This window comes from Ranitomeya imitator, chromosome 2, assembly GCF_032444005.1.
Source record: "Ranitomeya imitator isolate aRanImi1 chromosome 2, aRanImi1.pri, whole genome shotgun sequence".
Classification (NCBI taxonomy): domain Eukaryota; kingdom Metazoa; phylum Chordata; class Amphibia; order Anura; family Dendrobatidae; genus Ranitomeya; species Ranitomeya imitator.
Window position 1 is genome coordinate 773,963,401 of NC_091283.1, and position 19,584 is coordinate 773,982,984.

The window sequence follows — 19,584 nt, forward strand, 5'->3', positions numbered from 1 at the left end:
TTTGCTTTCCATGGATGCATGTTAAGTTGTTATGTCATGTTAGCCCTGCAACCAATCAGCGTTGGTGTCACTGTCCCCGCCTTCAGACGTATACGTAAATAACAGTAAGTGAGTGGTCAGCTATCACCTCCTGCTATGTGCATATAGCTCTGGCAAGAATTAAGAAACCACTGCAAAATGTTCAGTTTGTCTGATTTTTCTCTTTATAGGTATATTTTTGTGTAAAATGTAAATTGTTCTTTTATTCTATAAACTTCTGACAACATGTCTCCAAATTTCCAAGCAATAAATGTTGCTTTTTTCTGAAAAGGTGAAATGGTCCAAAAAAAAAAAAAAGAGTGCTTTCATACCTCAAATAATGCTAAGAAAACAAGTTCATAATCATTTAGAAACAACAATACTATTGTTTTAACTCAGGAAGAGTTCAGAAATCAATATTTTGTGGAATAACCATGATTTTTAATTTTAGCTTTCATGCATCTTGGTATGCTTTCCACCAGTCTTTCACACGGCTTCTGGCACAAAAGTGTAAGCAGTTCTTCTTTGTTTGATGGCTTATGACTATCCATCATCCTCTTGATTACATTCCAGAGGTTCTCAATGGGGTTCAGGTCTGGAGATTGGGTGGCCATGACAGGGTTTTGATGTGGTGGTCTCTTAATTTTTGCCAGAGCTGTATGTCTGATAACGGAAACCGTGTCGCCAGCACTGATTGAGGGCAAGGCTCGCGTGACATAGCAGCTTGAGAAGAGGTTGTCCCAGTAGTGGACGACCCCTTTAATAGTCTTTTAGTGATTACAGCATGTGCCGAATATAGGAATTTGACCGCTGCAGCCAATAATTGTCCATGGTTGTCTTATGTCAAACTTGCCACGATTATCACTGAAGAATGAGATATCAAATGGGCCGTGAGAATGTATCCATGAAGCCATCAATGTTAAATGTCAAAAAAAAAAAAAACACACATAAAAACTAATATGTGGACAGTGTTCTAATTGCAGGGTGACTATAAATAACTCTTCTTCCTATGTCATTTATACTGGCATGGCTACGTAATCATTATTGGGAGCGCATATGTTGTCTAATTACATCTCCTGACCTAATATCTACAAGAACGTACCACGTGACTTCAACTCAAGAAACGGGAGGACACCGATATATCTGAAGCGCACTTTTAATTCCAGGCCTCGTCGGATGTAGTCTTACATGAGATGGTACATGTTTTCATATTTATGGCCTGTGCGGTCACAGAAATCAAGTAAACAAAATAAATTCCAAAATGTGCAGAAGCAATAAATAAAATATCACATTTAAAATGTATAAATTAGAAAAAGTCCACGGAATCTGGAAATGGGCTAAGAAAACCAGCAGCCAGATCGTCATCCATCTGTCGCAGGCAACTGCAGACGATCCTTGTCGTTATCACCTCAGATCCAGCACAGAAATCTTTGCATCTTTTACAATCACATGCCTGCAAGTCTGTAAAGGGAAACAATGCAAATAGCATATTAATTTATACATATACAGCTTAGAGGGGTTGTCTGGGACTAGCATAATGAAGACCTATGTGTAAGATAATTTTCTGATCAGGATTGTAGTTTATACCATACGGTAGATCATAAGGCAACATGTAGTGCTGTGGATAAAAGTGGTTCATAAAGCTCAAATGTACTCATATCCTGGAAAATCAGAGGTGACTGCAGTTTGGGCTAAAATTCCTACGTCACACTCACTAAAAAAAAAATCTGAAAGCTGAGATATGAGGTGACAGATGGGAAAACATCTTACTGATGAGGAATAAGACGTCTCACCATATGTCAGCCATATGTTCCACCAGAAAGATCTTCCATCTTGTAGACTGCAACAAATTAGGTGTAGTGGACATCATGCATGTGATAATTATGACTACTGATCGTCTACATCTTTACATTATCTCCATCATATACAGCAGCACTTCATTCTTTATTGATCGAGCAGGGATTCACAAGCTTTCTGTTCTGAAGGCCACAATGCCTAACTGAACAAGCCCAAAGGTCGTAGTAAAACTTTAAGGGGTGCTACCATCTGAGACATTTATAGCATATCAAAAGTGTGGAACATGAATGCATGAGAATAGGTACCAGTTCCAGTTCCATTTCCAGGACTGCATCCTGTCAGAAAAATAGAAGTCTCTTTTCACCCCCTTTTGCCGTCCACATAGGAAGAAACCTTGCATGCCTGTGACTCTCCAATGTAGTTTATGTGAGAGTGTTACCCCAACTCCCATAAAACAACAATGGAGATAGTTGCACACAATAATGGCCGCCTCTCTGACCTTTCCCGGCGCCTGCGCACTGCAGTACTTTGCTCTGCCCTCAACAGGGCACACAAAGTACGCCTGTGCCGTAGCGTGAAGACAAGAAGAGGACGTCATCGTAAGAAGATGGGAGGCCCCGGACAGGAACGCGATGCCTATCGGACCAGAACCACAGCGGGACCGCCCCTGGGTGAGTAAAATCTAACCTCTTTTTCTCATCTTTCAGGATACATCGGGGCTTATCTACAGCATTACAGAATGCTGTAGATAAGCTCCTGATGCTGGTGGGCTTAGCTCACCTTCGATTTTGGGGTGACAGGTTCCCTTTAATCTCTCCCTCTCCTCTGGCATTTTCCCTTCCTCCTTCAAACACTCTATCATTATTCCATTGCTAACGAAACCCGCCCATGACCCATCCCCCACAAACAACTACAGACCAGTCTCCAATCTCCCCTTCATCTCTAAACTCTTGGAGCGCATGATCTACTCCCGCCTTACCCATTACCTCTCCACTCATTCCCTCCTAGACCCTTCACAGTCCGGTTTACGCCCCCTACATTTGAAAGAAACTGCACTCATCAAGGTGACCAATGACCTTCTGACAGAAAAATGTAACGGTGACCACTCTCTGCTCATTCTTCTCGACCTTTCTGCAGCTTTTGACACTGTTGACCACTCTTCTACTCTCTAGGCTCCAGTCACTAGGCATTAAGGATACTGCTCTCTCCTGATTATCCTCCTATCTTTCTGACCGCTCCTTCAGTGTTCTGTTCTCTGGCTCCACTTCATCTCCTCTTCCTCTCACTGTCGGTGTACCTCAGGGCTCAGTCCTTGGCCCCCTTCTCTCCTCCCTCTACACGGCCCCAATTGGACAGACCATCAGCAGATTTGGCTTTCAGTATCATCTTTATGCTGATGACACACAACTATACACGTCATCCCCTGACCTTACCCCCCGCTGTTCTACAGAACGCCACTGACTGTCTGATGCAGTCTCCAACATCATGTCCGCTCTCTATCTGAAACTCAACATCTCCAAAACTGAACTTCCTCTGCTCCCATCATCTACTAACCTCCCTAAATCTGATATTTCCCTCTCTGTGGGTGGCACCAAAATAACACCCCGGCAGAGGGCGCTGTCTGGGTGTTATGTTTGACTGCGATCTCTCCTTCACATCCCATATACAATCTCTTGCCCGCTTGTGCCGCTTACACCTGAAAAAACATCTCTAGAATCCGCCCTTTTCTCACCATGGAAACAACAAAAACCCTCACTGTTACCTTGATCCACTCCCGCCTGGACTACTGCAATGCTCTATTAATTGGCCTCCCCCTTACTCGACTTTTCCCTCTCCAGTCTATCCTTAATGCAGCAGCCAGGGTTGTCCATCTAGCTACTTGTTACTCGGATGCGTCCACTCTTCGCCAGTCATTACACTGGCTGCCCATTCATTACAGGATACAATTCAAAGTACTTGTTCTCACCCACAAAGCTCTCCACAGTGCGACACCCCCTTACATCTCCTCCCTTATTTCGGTCTATCAGCCTAATAGACCACTGCGCTCTGCAAATGACTTTAGACTAACCTCTGCACTAATCCATTCCTCCCACTCCTAACTCCAAGACTTCTCCCGTGCTGCGCCAATCCTCTGGAATGCTCTACCCCAAGATATTAGGACCATCCACAATTTGCATAGTTTTAGGCGCTCCCTCAAAACACATTTGTTCAGAGTGGCCTACCATGTTCACTAATCAGTCATTTTATGTTTGTGTGTGTGTAGCCCATTCACTATCTCCATCTATCCCCCACTCCCTGAAGATGGCTGGACCATGATTGTAAATACATCATTGTAAATACACACCTGTGCTATGTATTTCCCCACCTCATTGTAGATTGTAAGCTCTCACTAGCAGGGTCGTCTTATTTTGCTTTAATTATTGTATTGTTAACTTTGTTACTTATGACTGTTGTGTTTGAAACTGTTAAACTGTAAAGCGCTGCGGAATATATTGGCGCCAAATAAATAAAGATTATTATTATGTGAGGATTCCCTAACAAATAGGCAATCCTTGCATGTATTCAGGTTGTCTGACAGCTGCAAATCATGCACCTGCGGGGACTCAAACAATCTACGAGCATGCCCAAGATACTCGGAGAACACCCGAGCATGCTCGGAAATCTCGAGTAACGAGAATACTCACTGATCACTATTACCTACATGTAAACTTCTCTTTCTATATAGGCTCAATAAGAAGAACTGGTAGCAGTAGTGACATATCTGACAGCCTTCACACCACCACTCACCGCTGCAAATTTAGACAAAAAATTATATTTTGGGGAAAAACATGTTTCCTAAATTAAAAACAATGTTCAGGGCACAAGAGATTTACAGGTGAGTATTGCATTAGAGTATGGGGGTGTATGGGGGTATATTTCGCATTATGCCTTGAAACTATCCCACACAATTTTACAGTGTATTTCTCAATATGGCTGAAAGCAGCTGCGGCAACTACAGATGTCACAACTCGCTATTCAGAAAAGGAACTTTCCTCTGTCTGATCTACAACATGCATAGCTTTAGATCTGTATGTGATGTACTAGAGTTTACTTACATTGAATTGCCTTGGTTCTTTGCTGTGTGGATGAAACCCCTTCTTTTTACATCCTGAAACTTCCAACATGCCAGCATTAGTAAGTCGAAAGATCCCAGTACTGCATAAATATAAGGAAAAGGATATAGGCACATTAATATCATAACATTTTGTAAAAAATGGCACAAGCTAAAAAAAAAAGTGACGGAATTGGATGACTCATTGATGGGTTACATTGGGTCCAATTCTAGTTAAAACAAGCAGTTTCAAGTGGGTCAGTTCTTTGTGACATGGCAGAGCAATAACAGAAATCAATCTGCCACCTGTTTACAAGTGCTGGTGGGACTGAGTTACTGGATGTGTGTGACCACTGGCACTGAACACATTAGGTGCACTTTCTGAGAAGGAATCAAACATTAGGGGGCACCAAAACTAACATATCTAGTCACATGAAAATGTTACGTTATGTGAGATCTAACTGATCTAATAAATGTAATATCCAATCACAAGACAACCTCTGTGTATGCTGGATTGTTTTACAATGCAAGATTTATGAGGTTTTTCCTAAAGAATCACTGCAATCAAAGTGTTCATCCTCTTAATATATTGCAATCATCATATTATCCAGCACTGTGCACTTACAATTGCTCATTTTGCCTTTCTACCCTATTAATTCTTCAGTTTCCATTGGGTCTATGGCATCTCATAATTAAAATAATTAAATGACTAGCTGAATCCTTCTTAGCTCTTAGTAGAAATAGGAGGTCAATTTTCCAATCTGGGTCAACCTTGTTGAGATGCTGCAGCAGCTGGATTTTGGAAGGGTGCCATGTGTGAGTAGCTAATATCCGCCGAAGGGATGTTCGACCGATGCCAGATCAGCACGCTGAATTTGCAGAATGGGCAAAACAAAAATTGGAACAGGACCCTCAGTTTACACAGAACATTATGTTCAGTGATGAGACAAACTTTTCTGGGTGGGCCAATTATATGGATACACCTAAATAATATGGGAATGGTGACAGTTTTCTTGCGTAGGGTGGCATGCATTGAAATCCGCTGCAATGACCCGGGTACTGCATTCACCAAACATCAACACAATTTCTATCCGCTCCTCACATGTTAACCTCTGCGACATGTCAATGGCTATAAACAAAGAAAAACTTGTAAATAACTCACGAAAGAATAACGTTACATTAAAACCAAGCACACCATTGTTTTTCTTGTGTAATTCTCAATAAGTTTGATGTGTCACAAATTAAAGTTGGATCCAAAATGGCCAACTTCAAAATGGCCGCCATGGTCACCACCCATCTTGAAAAGTTTTCCCCCAAATAGGAAGTTGATATCACCAACCATTCCCATTTTATTTAGGTGTATCCATATACATGGCCCACCCTGTACTTTGTAGGCTGCTCTATTGCTTCTAGTCATGGTGTAGTATGGTATAGTACATGGCAGGCATAAAAGTACATAATGATACATTTTAATTACACAGCTCGCATACTCATTGTGCTTTGGAGAACAAACAATAGCGATGGCTTCTGGTAGCATGAGCTGGTAGGAACAGTGCGTGTGAAGATCTACGCTGGACAAGAAAGCTGTCTGTGTTGGATGTGTCTGCAAAATAAGAGCAAAATAAATAAAGTATTATTGATCCAGATGATAGAATACACTGTAATGTACAGTGCTCAGCATAAATGAGTACACCTTCTTTGAAAAGTTAGATTTTATTCAATATCTCAATGAAGACAAGAACAGTTTCCAAAATTTTGACAATGAATTTCATAGAATATTTTTTTAACCCATAACATGAAAGTAAGGTTAATAATACATCACAGCTGAAGAGAAAAACATGGACCGCACATACAAAAAATCCTAAATTGATCTAATGCTAAAAGGCAAACATATAAAAAACTGAACATGAAGTTCTTAGTTTAACATTCTGATCACACTGTATGAAGCCCACTGCCACATCATGATGAACTTCTCAGTAAGTCCCTAACTTTTTTCAAGCTTTAAAAAAAGCGTTGCTAAACACTGCCGCAGCGACAAGTCCCCATGACTCCAGACCACACCATCCCACATCATAGCACCACAGCAACAATGGCCAACAAACAGCACCAACACCAATTGAAAGGAGCGAGAAAACTTACCTTCAACATGTTCCCAGACAGTGAACTGAGGGCAAAAATAGACCGAACCCTCTTGCAGTCTCCTGCAAATTAAAAAAAAGCCGGAGAGGTTCGCCGTGACGTGGCAGGGGGCGTCACACAGTCTGATCATAATGTTAAACTAAGAACCTTGGATGTTCCGTTTTCAAATTTTTGCCTAGCAGCATTAGATCAATGTGTGATTTTTGGATGTGCCGCCCATGTATTTCTCTACAGCTATGGTATAAATTTAATAATATAACTTTCATTACAACATCTTCAGTTCTAATCAAATTAGTTAATACAAAAATAAATACACCCCACAGGAAAAACTACTACATCTGTTATTTTGTATGACCTCCATGATAATTGGACAGCAATAAGTCTTTTAGGCATGTTATGAGCAAGTTGGTGACATTTTACAACATCTTTTTCCATTCTTCATAAATGACGTCTTTTAGAGCCCGGCTGCTGGATGGAGACTGATGCTCAACTTTTCTCTTCAAAATTCCCCATAGGTGTTCGATTGGTTTCAGATCAGGAGTTATAATTGGCCACTCAATCACTTTTATCCAGTTCTTCAGATCAGGAGACCTAATTGGCTCCTCAATCACTTTTATCCAGTTCTTCAGAAAGGCAACTGTTGCTTTAGATGTATGGTTTGGATCATTGTCATGTTAGAAATGAGTGATTGCAGCATCTTCTCTTTCAATATAAAACAGGACATGTGTGAATTCTTGATACGATCAATGAAATGTAACTCCCTGACACCAGCAGAACTCATGCTGCCCCACATAAGGACATTGCCACAACAATGTTTCACTGTAGGCACCATGCATTTTTCTTTGTAATTCTCACCTTTCCGACACCATCCAGATTTGAAGCCATCAGTTCCAAAAACGTTTGTCAGTCTCAGTGTATAGTGTCCCAGTAGTCTTCAAATTATAGGCAAGCTTTTTTGTGCATTGGCTTTAGGAGAAGCTTGGGTGTGCGCGGTGTGTGTATGACACCCATGTATGTCATTCCTCTCCACTGTACATGGTATTGTGTCACGGGAAATACCCCGTTTCGACTTTCTACTTCTTCAGCTAACCACAGTGAACTTGCATGTCGATTTTCTTCAACCCTTCTTCCAAGGATAACATCTGCAAGGAGTTTGTATGTTCTCCCCGTGTTTCATGGGTTTGCTTTGGGTTCTCCGGTTTCCTCCCACACTCCAAAGACATACTGATAAGGATTCTAGATTGTGAGCTTCATTGGGGACAGGCATAATAATGTATTTAAAGGTTGTGAAATTTGACAGTGCTAGATAAACAATGCATAATAAATAATAGTAATGTGATATTTTTCTTCCATGTGGTGCCATTTTAGACAGCATGAAATGGGATAACATTTTCATTGTTAAGTAACTGCCTTTTATAGTCAACTTTCTGCTGGATACCGGATAAATGAATATTTAGTCTTACCTGTGGTTTAATTCTTGATAATTAGAATTTTGTAGTCTAAACTTTAGGTTTGCTCCTAAGACTTTAATTGAGGTGTACTTATGTTTGTCTTGAATACATTTCTTAGGAAAATTACTATTTTGCATGTGCAAAAATAACAATTCTTCTTTGCAATCACTGGCCCACAGTCGTGGGAGTATTTTTCAGTATGAAAAATGTTGATTCTGAAAGTAAATTAAAGGTTTTCTGACAAATCTATTAGGGCGTACTCATTTATACTGAGCAGTGTATTTTGTTATAATATGTAAAATAAAAAGCAAAACTCTTCTCAATTAGAAAATAAATGTTCACTTTTTGCGGGTACTAAACATTTTCTGGAACGCTTGTTTAAAAAAAGAAATAAATGTCGAAGAAAATTCTAAAAAATATATACAGTGTATGCCATTACTGCAAAATGTAAGAATACTAGAAGCTACTAAAGTCTTTTGTGCGTCAAGTGCTTGTCAATAGGTCACAGAATTCCAAGTAAAATTATGCTATTCTTTATAATTCATGGTAGGGAGCGCATTAATGATTACACACATTGACTGTAGCAAAATCTATTTTTGAAGACAAAAGAGAAGCCATTTGTCCACCAGTAATGTGGTCATCCACTGTTATAAGAAAACCTCCCAAAAGGCTGAGTCTGGTGTAAAATAACAAAATCAATACTGGCTGCCCCCAAGATGTCTTTCTTGACAGGGCTGCAATGGTGTTGCCAGGCCTACAGAACGGAACCTCTGCAGCCAATCACTGGGCTCAGCCCAGCAATAGCCTAAAGGAATAATAATAATAACTTATACAAATATTATTGTTTTATAATCATTTTTTCCCAAACTATCTCACAGCTGGGAAGACGCTGCCTCAACCAGTGGAAATAATTTCCAATATTTTCTACTTACATGGATCCAGCCCAAGGTAAGAAGATTGTGTTGATCTTGCACATTAAACAATTCCTCCACATTCTCCATGTCACAATAGTCTGGTCCTGCAGACTGCTTTGGTACAATTACATGCGTAATGGTGAATTCATCATGAGTCTGACAAACATAATAAAAAGGAATGAGATATGGTCAAACATACTAATAGGTCATGACTGTAGTCCTTCTCCAAAATATTCGCTTGCTGGAGAGCGAATGGGCGACAATATTGTGATCACGCCAACATTATATTCTATTACTTAAAGGGTTTTCTGACCACACTGTAAGACCGTCAGTCTCCCTCTGTGTAACTGCAGACAGCCTAATTATGACAGTGTGCGATGTGCAAACTGGCACGATTCCCGGAAAGTGGGTGGTCAGATGATCGAACGTGTGCGATTTGCATACTTGTGATTTTGCCCTGAATAGAAGAGAATTGAGTGAACCCCCATGAGACTAGTCAGCACGTGGCCGTCAGTATGCAAATCACATACGTGTGGTCACGTGACTGCTCAATAGCACTAGTACTGTTGAATTCTGAAAGTGTGCGCATCACACACTGTCACGATTCAGCAATCGGCATTCACATAGACGGAACTACTCCATTAATCACCACTTGGAAAAAGTGATATACTGTACTTTGTTATGCCTAATGCAGTGATTGGGTGAGCCAAGCATAACTTCTTTTTTTTGCTATTCGATGTTTGTCTGATTCATGTACTGGCCCCTTAGGCTCACCACTTGGTCAGAAAATTAGAGAGGTTGTCCAAGACTCATATGTTGATTTCTCCTGTTTGCAGTTCATGTGCTGGCGAGATTTCCCCGGTGTTGAGAACTACAACATCATCGCTCTGTATACTGTTTAGTGGACGTTCACAAGTGCTGCAACTCATCTGCCATTGAAATGACATGAAATGCAGCTGAACAGCAGTACATGAGCATGGCCAACACACACAGCTCTACACTATGTAGATTCAAGCACCGCCGGGCCTGCACACAGCTCACATTGACATCCAAAATAGATCATCAACACATAACTCCTGGACAACCCTTTAATAGAATAATGTGAGTATATATATATATATATATATATATATATATATATATATATATATATATATATATATATATATATATATATGTGTGTGTGTGTGTGTACGTATCCAAATGAAAACTCAATGTCACACCAAATATTATCATTAACATATTTGACTTCTATTTTCTTCACTTACTTTTTTTTTCACTCATTTACTTAGAATGTTGTTAATCGATCAAAATAAACCATCAACACTTCTATTTTTAAAAGGCATTCTTACTTTTTCCCACATCTGCCCAAAAGTCTTGCACAGCATTGCACAGATATTTTAAATACTGTATTTTTCAGATTATAAAATGCACTTTTTTACCAAAATTTTTTAGGGAAAATGAGGAAGCGTTTTATAAACCAAATGTAGCTTACTAGGGGGACGCCTGCAATGGAGCAGGGTTCCAGGAGGCAGGGTCTCTGATGCATAATGCTGCGGCAAGAGTGGGACAATGGGCATGGGGCTGGGAGGAGGGGGTGTTCCGAGGTGCGAAGCTGCGGCGGGCTCCGGGCTTTCAGAAAATGTTGGGAGTCCCCGCACTTCCTATCCTTTTCACTGTGGAGGACTTCATGAAATTGGCCTCCGGACGCAGGGCATGCACAGATTGAGATATCGGCTCCTGAGATCTCAGCTCATGCGGAGCTGAGATCTCAGGTCCCCCTCTCGGCTTATACTCGAGTCATACCCAGGGGTCGGCAGGGGAGGGGGAGCGGGGGCTGTCTAATTATACTAACCTGCTCCTGGCGTGGTCCCTGCAGGTCCCTGGCTCCCCGGCGCCCGAGCTTCTTCCCGTACTGAGCGGTCACATGGTACCGCTCATTACAGTAATGAATATGTGGCTCCATCTCCCATGGGGTGGAGCCGCATATTCATTACTGTAATGAGCTGTAACGGTGACCGCTCAGTATAGGAAGAAGCTGGGGCTGGGGAAGCAGGGACCGTGCCAGGAGCAGGTGAGTATAACAGGGAGGGGAGCGCTGCGCGATATTCACCTGCTCCCTGTTCCGGGCGCCGCTCCGTCTTCTGCAGTGACACTCAGGTGAGAGGGCGCGGTGACGTGGTTAGTGCGCGCCCTCTGCCTGAACGTCAGTGCTGAAGATGGAGCGGCGCCGGAACGAAGTCGGGTGCCTGAGGGACGGAGAGGTGAGAATGTGATTTTATTTTTATAGCAGCAACAGCAAATGGGGCAATTGTCTGTATGGAACATCTTATGGGGCCGTAACATTTGTTCAGCACTATATGGGGCAAGTGTCTGTATGGGGCCATAATTAACGTTCGTGCAGCATTGTATGGGGCAAATGTCTATATGGAGTATCTTATGGGGCCATAACGTTTGTGCAGCACTATATGGGGCAAATATCTTTATGGAGCATCTTATGGGGCCATAATCAACATTTGTGCAACATTATATTGGGCACATGTGTCTATGGAGCATCTGATGGGGCCATTATTAACCTTTATGCAGGATTATATGGGGCATATTTTAATATGGAGCATCTTATGGGGCCCATCATAAACTTTATGGAGCATTATATGGGGCTCCTGATTCAATATGGATATTCAAAAACACTTAACCTACTGATGTCTCAATTAATTTTACTTTTATTGGTATCTATTTTTACTTTTGACATTTACCGATAGCTGCTGCATTACCCACCCTAGGCTTATACTCAAGTCATTAAGTTTCCCAGTTTTTTGTGACAAAATTAGGGGGGTCGGCTTATACTTGGGTCGGCTTATACTTGAGTATATACGGTACTTCACTTTCTGGAACAATTTCAAGGGTGCCAACACTTTCGGCCATGATTGTATATACACACAAACACGCATATATACACACAGTATATATATTGCAAATCAAAACTTGCAATATACCGCACATACTTACAGGAATGTAAATAATCGTCCTTTCACGTCGCTTAGTGATATATCAAAACAATCCGATTCAATTTATCTGAGCGGACATTATCCATCACACCAAATTGCATCAAAAGTAGTAAAGCAAATGTTACATTTCCTGCCCATGACAGAACAGACGCAGCAGATAATGGAACATGCTTGTAGGCACCAACATGATTCTGAGCTGTAGAATCTTAGTCTTTTGAGTCTCAATCATCAGTGTCAAAAATGACAGTATCTATTTAATTCTACCCATGTCAGGCTTTATGCTTTCTCATGGTCACAAATAATCAGGGTATCCAGCATAATTGTCATCCTGAAAAATCTCACAGACTCAGGAAAAAAGTTTTAATTCATTTTGCAACATGATGATTACCTGTCGTGTTGCAATACTTAAAGTGCACTACATATATTTATAATATAAGTACTATAATTAGTCCGAAACATAATTTTCCTGAAGTATAAACAATGAATCACAAATGTATAAAAAACAGCTTCCTTCCTCAAATGCCAGACACGTGTATCTGTATCTGTGATACATTTGTGAGTCATTGATTGATACTTATAGGCTCATTATACTTGTGTTGGGTTTGGTTTGCTGGATGCAAGGACGATGTATAATTTATTGGCTGCGTCCTTCTTACATCTAATCCATGCAATCTGCCTATAAGCTACAGTAGTTTCAATGTCCTGCAGAAGTGTCTATAAAAAGTACAGTGAACATTGCCATTGGCCATACTTGCAGTATCTGCTACCTAAAGGGGGTTCACCAGCATTTCAAGTAATAGAATATGCCATGGCTTCCTGATTGTTAGGGGCCCGACTGCCAAAACCTCCACTGATCTTTAAAGTTTTTCTATGCATATTAACCTCAGGAGGGAGACCTACAACACCGGCCCATTCATTTATATAGAGGTGTTGGAATAAGGCAAGGGTAAGTTGGCACAATGACAATTTTTTATATATATATTTCAAGGATCAAGGATGCAGGGCTAAGAAAGAACCATGAAAAGTGTTACTTTACATAATGTAATTATTTCCTGATACAGACACATCAAGAGAGCTGACAAGAAGTCCTTAAAAGTGTCTAGGATTAGTCAGACATGGCTGCTTTCTTAAAAAAACATCAACGCACCTTACAAAAAGAATGACATACCCACTGGAGTAAAAGTGGTTGAGATGTAATACTACACACAACCTGTAATCAGGTGTGGTGCTCAGGGGCATACGTAGAAATTGTGGTCCCCATAGCTCGGGTCTTAATTGGGTCCCCCTTCCATTTGAAAAAAGAAAAAACAATGGGCAGGGTATTAGCGCAGGTCCAGAAGGGCACACCTCCCAATTTTTCAAAACAGGGAGAGGGACATGTATTGTGTCACTTACAAAAGTAATTGTAAACCTATTAAAACCCCTTAGTGTTCTCACCCACTACGATATCCCTTTCTTGGCTCAAATACAGTACGATACACCCCAAAAATGCTCCCAACACACAGTATAATACTCTCACCCCAAAACACAGAGTATGATGATCCCATGGCGCACTCAGCAATGTATGATTTCTTTCTCCGTGAACCAGAACAGTATGATGACCTCTGCAGCCACACCACAGAGTATAATGGCCCCCACAGTCCCCCACATAATATTATGACCCCAGAGCTCTCCCAACACAGTATTATGGCCCTACAGCCCTTTGTACAAAGTATGATGGCACCCAGAGCCCTCCACACAGTAGGATGCCCCCCAAAAAGCACATACTGCTAAAAGAAAAATTACTCACCTCATCCTGTTCCTCTGATGCACGTCCCCATTCTGTGCCGTGTAGGCTGAGCTTCTGTGTAGCAGGGATAACCTAGTGAAGTCATTGCTTCTGCTATACCGAGACTCAGATACACAGGCTGAATAGTAAAGCAGAGAGCCAACGGCTCTCCACTCCATCAGTGTATACCACTGTGTTTGTCTCCAGAGGATGCAGATACCATTGTCAAGCCAGGTGGGGGAGCCTCGGCACTGGTCCCTCCAACTCACAAGCCCCATATCGACACCTCGGTCTGCCGCTATTAGCGCTATACCATTGGTGGCTCTGTTTTCATAAACAATCGGTCATATTTTACTAACTCTGGACAACCACCATAAAGAGTGTAAATTGTAGTTCATGGACCTGAATGTAAAACTGAAACAGGGTCTCCAACGATCACACGTCTTTAAAGGGACACTGTCACTTGAATTTGGAGGGAACAATCTTCAGCCATGGAGGCGGGGTTTTCGGGTGTTTGATTCACCCTTTCCTTACCCGCTGGCTGCATGCTGGCTGCAATATTGGATTGAAGTTCATGCTCTGTCCTCCATAGTACATGCCTGCACAAGGTGCAATCTTGCCTTGCGCAGGCGTATACTATGGAGGACAGAGAATGAACTTCAATCCAATAATGCAGCCAGCGGGTAAGGAAAGGGTGAATCAAACACCCGAAAACCCCGCCTCCATGGCTGAAGATTGTTCCCTCCAAATTCAGGTGACAGTGTCCCTTTAACAGTACTGTTCTCTTATGTGTCAATAGGACTTTTAGGATCTTCATAGACTCTAGGACATAGATGCAGTTTGGAATTCCTGTATCCAGTATAGATATGCCCAAGGTTTCAGTATGCATCATGGATTTCACTGCAATATCGCAAACTTCACTACGGAAATGCAATACACAACATACAGTATGTACTGTACTGTCATTCTTCCATGATTTCTATTCTACAATGAATCCAACAGGTTTGTCATTTTTTTATACCTTACAATTCAAAGTCTTTTATGTAAAAATTGTGGTTTACACTAAAAAATTACATGGGGGAGCCTTGATAGCCAGAAATTGGCCATTTATTACCATGCAATAATTGTCTAATTTATCTAATTTATTTAATTTTACGAAGAGTGAATCTGAACGTTGAGACCTAATTGTGAACAAACACTTCCAAAATATATGAAATAATTTCTGCACCTAATTAACCTAATTGCTTCAACAAAACTTAAGACCACTAATTTAATGGAAAACTGGACTCATATGAAATCATTATTGCACAGCTGTGACTCACTAAATAATTCACAGCCATTAAAATCCTGTCTTCTCAGTAGATTACGTAGGACTGTGACTATGAGATGGAGAGGTCATGGAAGATCTTGTCCCCAAGATATAATTTTTTTCTCCCATGCACATATATGGAGCTCCCACAGGGTCTGAATTGAGTAGCAATGTTCTTGCACAGCAACTACTACAATCAAACTCTTCCATTTTCGTTTTTTTTACATGCTCAAACATTTATCACTTATCCCATAAATCTGTATATAATAACATGCAAATTATAGCTCAGATTTGAATAGACTTTCAAATCCAACATTATAACTAGTGAAATCTGTGGAAAATGTAGGGAAAAGTTTTCTGTGCAGCATCTAAACTGTTGTAGCAAGCACTTACCTAATGTTCGACCCATTTATAGAGGACTAGACACATATCCTCCAAGATATTGAAATCAGTAGATGAGCACATTCCAAAATCAACATATACTTTACCCTAGACCAAAGGTGTAAAGATCTCAGTTGCAGAGGGTGTGACAAGGCCCATGCAGGAGGGGACACAGCAAGCAAAGCACCTACTTCAGCTGGATGTGCAACTGAGGACACACATTCAGTTGAAATGTATTGAGGTGCAGAGACCTGTTGGCTACTTGCCCTGTAATACAAGTCGCTGTGTAATCAGACATTGGCATTTGGCGTCCGCGTGCTTGTTACGGGCAGCGCATGGCAGTGACATTATGCGCCACCAGGGCTGAAGTCAGCTTCTGGCCTCCGCGCTGACTATAGAAGAGGACGCAATATGTTGTGTGAGCAGGGAAAGGTGAGAAGAATCATGTATTTTTTTAAAATCTGTTGGAAAAGAATGGCAGAATGGAGGACATTATTACCGCAAGGGGCCAGGATGGGAGACATTTGACCAGGAAGGGGCCTAGGTTGGATGGCATTATCACTGGTGGAATGGGGGAACATTATTTTTGGAAGGGGCCCAGAATAGAGGACAGTATTGCAAAAGGGGGGCTCAGGATAGGAGACACTATTACAGGAAGGAGCCCATTATAGTGACATTATTACAGGAAGGGATCAGGATGGGGGACATTATACCCGAAAAAAGCCCAGAATGAGGACATTATTACGGGAAGGGGTCAGGTTTGAGGACATTATTACAGGATGGAGACATTATTACGGTAAGGGGCAAGGATGGGAGACGTTATTACATGGTGGTGAACCATCTTTATTGGATCTAGAATGCTACAAGAGCCTATACATCTAAGCAACATGCAGCTGGAGGCCCAGGTCCAAATTTTGCATCTGGGTTCAATAGACTCTAGTTATACTGTTGCCGTAGACCTCTTAAACATATAACCCATACAATGACACGGATTGGCCATAGGTTTCTCCATTGAAAGAAAAAAGTGTCTCTGAGCTTCTTATTTCTAGATATTAAATGGATAATAGTTGTCTAATAGGGATGCCAACTTTATCAGAAATTTATTTCTGGACAACTTAACCAAAAAACAAGGGTTGGACAAATACTTTTACAGATGTAGAACCCTTTCTCATAGCGAACACGTCTCTCAAAACTGCCCGAATGGAATCAATAAATGATTGGATTTTTTGAGGTAGTTAGGGTAGTGTCTGATCTCTGTGCAGCACGACTGGCAATGGCACAAGGACCTGGACAGTGAAAAAAATCTAATTGGTAAAGGTATTATCCAGTCTTATTGTACCCGGATGACTACCTGTCTGCACATCCTTTTGAAAGAAAGAAAGCGATTGGAAGTCCAATGTCTGACAAGCAATTCCAAGAATTTTAAAAACATTAAATACATGAAGGACAATCTACAGACATAGATTCAATCAAACATCTTTCCACATAGAAAGAAATAGGGGAGATGCAGGTTACGGTAAAGAGGTTTCACTTCCATGGTGTCACGGACCTGGTTTGCGGAACCACTGTGCCACGGACCGTGGAGAGCCTGGAGGGGGGTGACAAAGCGAACACCTGACTGTTCACTAGAGCCTCTGATGGTGAGGTTAGACAGTTAGACTTGGCTCCCGATGAACGCCAGGTGCCACTCCAGGACAGACCATTGGACGCGCAGCAGCTGGACCCAGAGGACAGACTGGAGGGAGCAGCTGGCAGAGTTAGTATTAGAATATAGCAGACAGTTGGCATCAGAGTGCGGCAGACAGAGTTTGTATCAGAATGCAGCAGGCAGGGTCTGCATTAGAGTGCAGCAAGCAGGATCTGCAGTTGAGTCCAGCAGGCAGGATCTGCATTAGAGTGCAGCGGGGACTGGTGTACAACCTTACACAACTTAGACTGCGAAACAGGTAGGTTGGTCAAGCACCTCCCCAGTGGGAAGGAAAAAATATATACATAATGTCCCACAGCCGCTGGCTGGGAAAAAATAGCAAGTGCACTCGCTGGCCCTTTAAGAGCGCGGGAGCACATGCGTGCGTGCCCTAAGGACATTGCTAGAGGATCAGCTGGGAGCATGCCGAGCATGGGGAAGGGAAGAACTGTCTGCAGAGACACGTCAGAGACCCTGCCTGTCAGAGCAAGGATCCTGCATGGTGCTAACACGTGGTAGAAAACCCAAACTCATAAAAACCACTCTTGATAATAATGGTAGCTGAGAGGAAAACTGAACACATATAAAAAATTAGGATTTAGCGTCAAATCAAGTTTTAATTACTTTAAAGTAAGTATTCATTATCCATAATCCCCAGAATATGTTGAGTGGTCATATACCCAAGAGAGATTGTGTGCACTAATCCCTAACTTTAAAACATTTTTAAATAATAAAAAAAATAAAATTCTTACCAGTTTACCGCACAGAATCCCACAAGTTTCAATTCCTCTGCTTGTATTTGCCTCTGCCAGTTGAAGAAATTTTTGGGAGAGATCTTTGGGCAAAACAACTATCCGCAATCCTTCCACAATTTCATCTGATGGAAAAAAAAGAAAACAGTTCAGCATTGGGATTCAAGCTTCAGGAGGCTAATTTGCATATTCCAGGTGCCTTCTGGGAGAAGCGAAGTCTCCCTAAGCTAGAAGATCGTTGGGTACAGCCGGGACCAGCTGCTTCGAAAGCATCACCAAACCAGGGATTCAAGCTTCAGGAGGCTAATTTGCATATTCCAGGTGCCTTCTGGGAGAAGCGAAGTCTCCCTAAGCTAGAAGATCGTTGGGTACAGCCGGGACCAGCTGCTTCGAAAGCATCACCAAACCTTTTTTGCCTGTAGGACATTATTGCAAGAGAGTTTGGCTGAGTAGATTACACAAGAAGGAAAACACACAGCAAGTCAGCAGGATCTAGGAGCAACATGGCAGATGTGACAACCTACATGGTGAGCTGCAGCATGTGCTACATGTTCACAGATCGACCAGAAGAAGAATCCAATTTCACCTGTCAGAAGTGTAGACTAGTGGACCTTTTAGAAGAAAAGGTGCGGGGTCTGGAAGAAAGAATAGCAACTTTGAAACTCATCAAAGAGAATGAAGACTTTCTAGACAGAACAGAAGCATCTCTACTGGTCACAGAAGGTGCAAAAAGTGTCAGAGAACCTCCAAAAGCAGATGAGTGGAAGCATGTGACCAAAAGAAGCAAGAAGACCATGGAGAAATCACCAACCACACAACTGAAGAACCGATATCAAATCTTTGTAGAGGATGAAGATGGCACACCTAAGAATGAAGCAATACCAGCAAGCAAAAAAGAAAAGGGCACACAGCAACAAGTGACAGCAAAAAGTACAGCCAAGAAGCAACGAAGAGTGGTGGTGGTGGGAGACTCACTACTGAGAGGCACCGAAGCAGCCATCTGCAGACCGGACATAACTGCAAGAGAATTATGCTGCCTTCCAGGTGCGATGATCAAGGATGTGACCGATAGGATACCAAAGCTCTTCAGCTCCAAGGACGTCCACCCATTTCTTCTGATACATGTTGGCACCAATGACACGGCAAGGAAGGACCTACCGACAATCTGCAAGGACTTTGAAGAGTTGGGGAAGAAAGTAAAGGAACTGGATGCACAGGTAGTTTTTTCTTCTATCCTTCCAGTAGACGGGCATGGCACCAGGAGATGGA

General features: G+C 41.8%; 1 protein-coding gene across 5 annotated transcripts in view; it reads right to left on the bottom strand.

Moving 5' to 3' along the window:
* Window positions 1–1,158: 1,158 nt before the first annotated feature.
* The window catches only part of STAMBPL1 (STAM binding protein like 1), a 91,933-nt gene continuing 73,507 nt past the window's right edge, over window positions 1,159–19,584 (bottom strand). For all 5 annotated transcript variants that reach the window (XM_069753506.1, XM_069753503.1, XM_069753507.1 and 2 more), the window contains 5 exons: window positions 18,316–18,440; window positions 9,429–9,566; window positions 6,397–6,509; window positions 4,911–5,010; window positions 1,159–1,479 (listed from right to left, as the gene is read on the bottom strand). In XM_069753506.1, coding sequence (XP_069609607.1) covers window positions 1,423–1,479; window positions 4,911–5,010; window positions 6,397–6,509; window positions 9,429–9,566; window positions 18,316–18,440 — 533 coding nt within the window. In that variant the 3' untranslated portion in view covers window positions 1,159–1,422. The remainder of the gene's footprint in view (window positions 1,480–4,910; window positions 5,011–6,396; window positions 6,510–9,428; window positions 9,567–18,315; window positions 18,441–19,584) is intronic.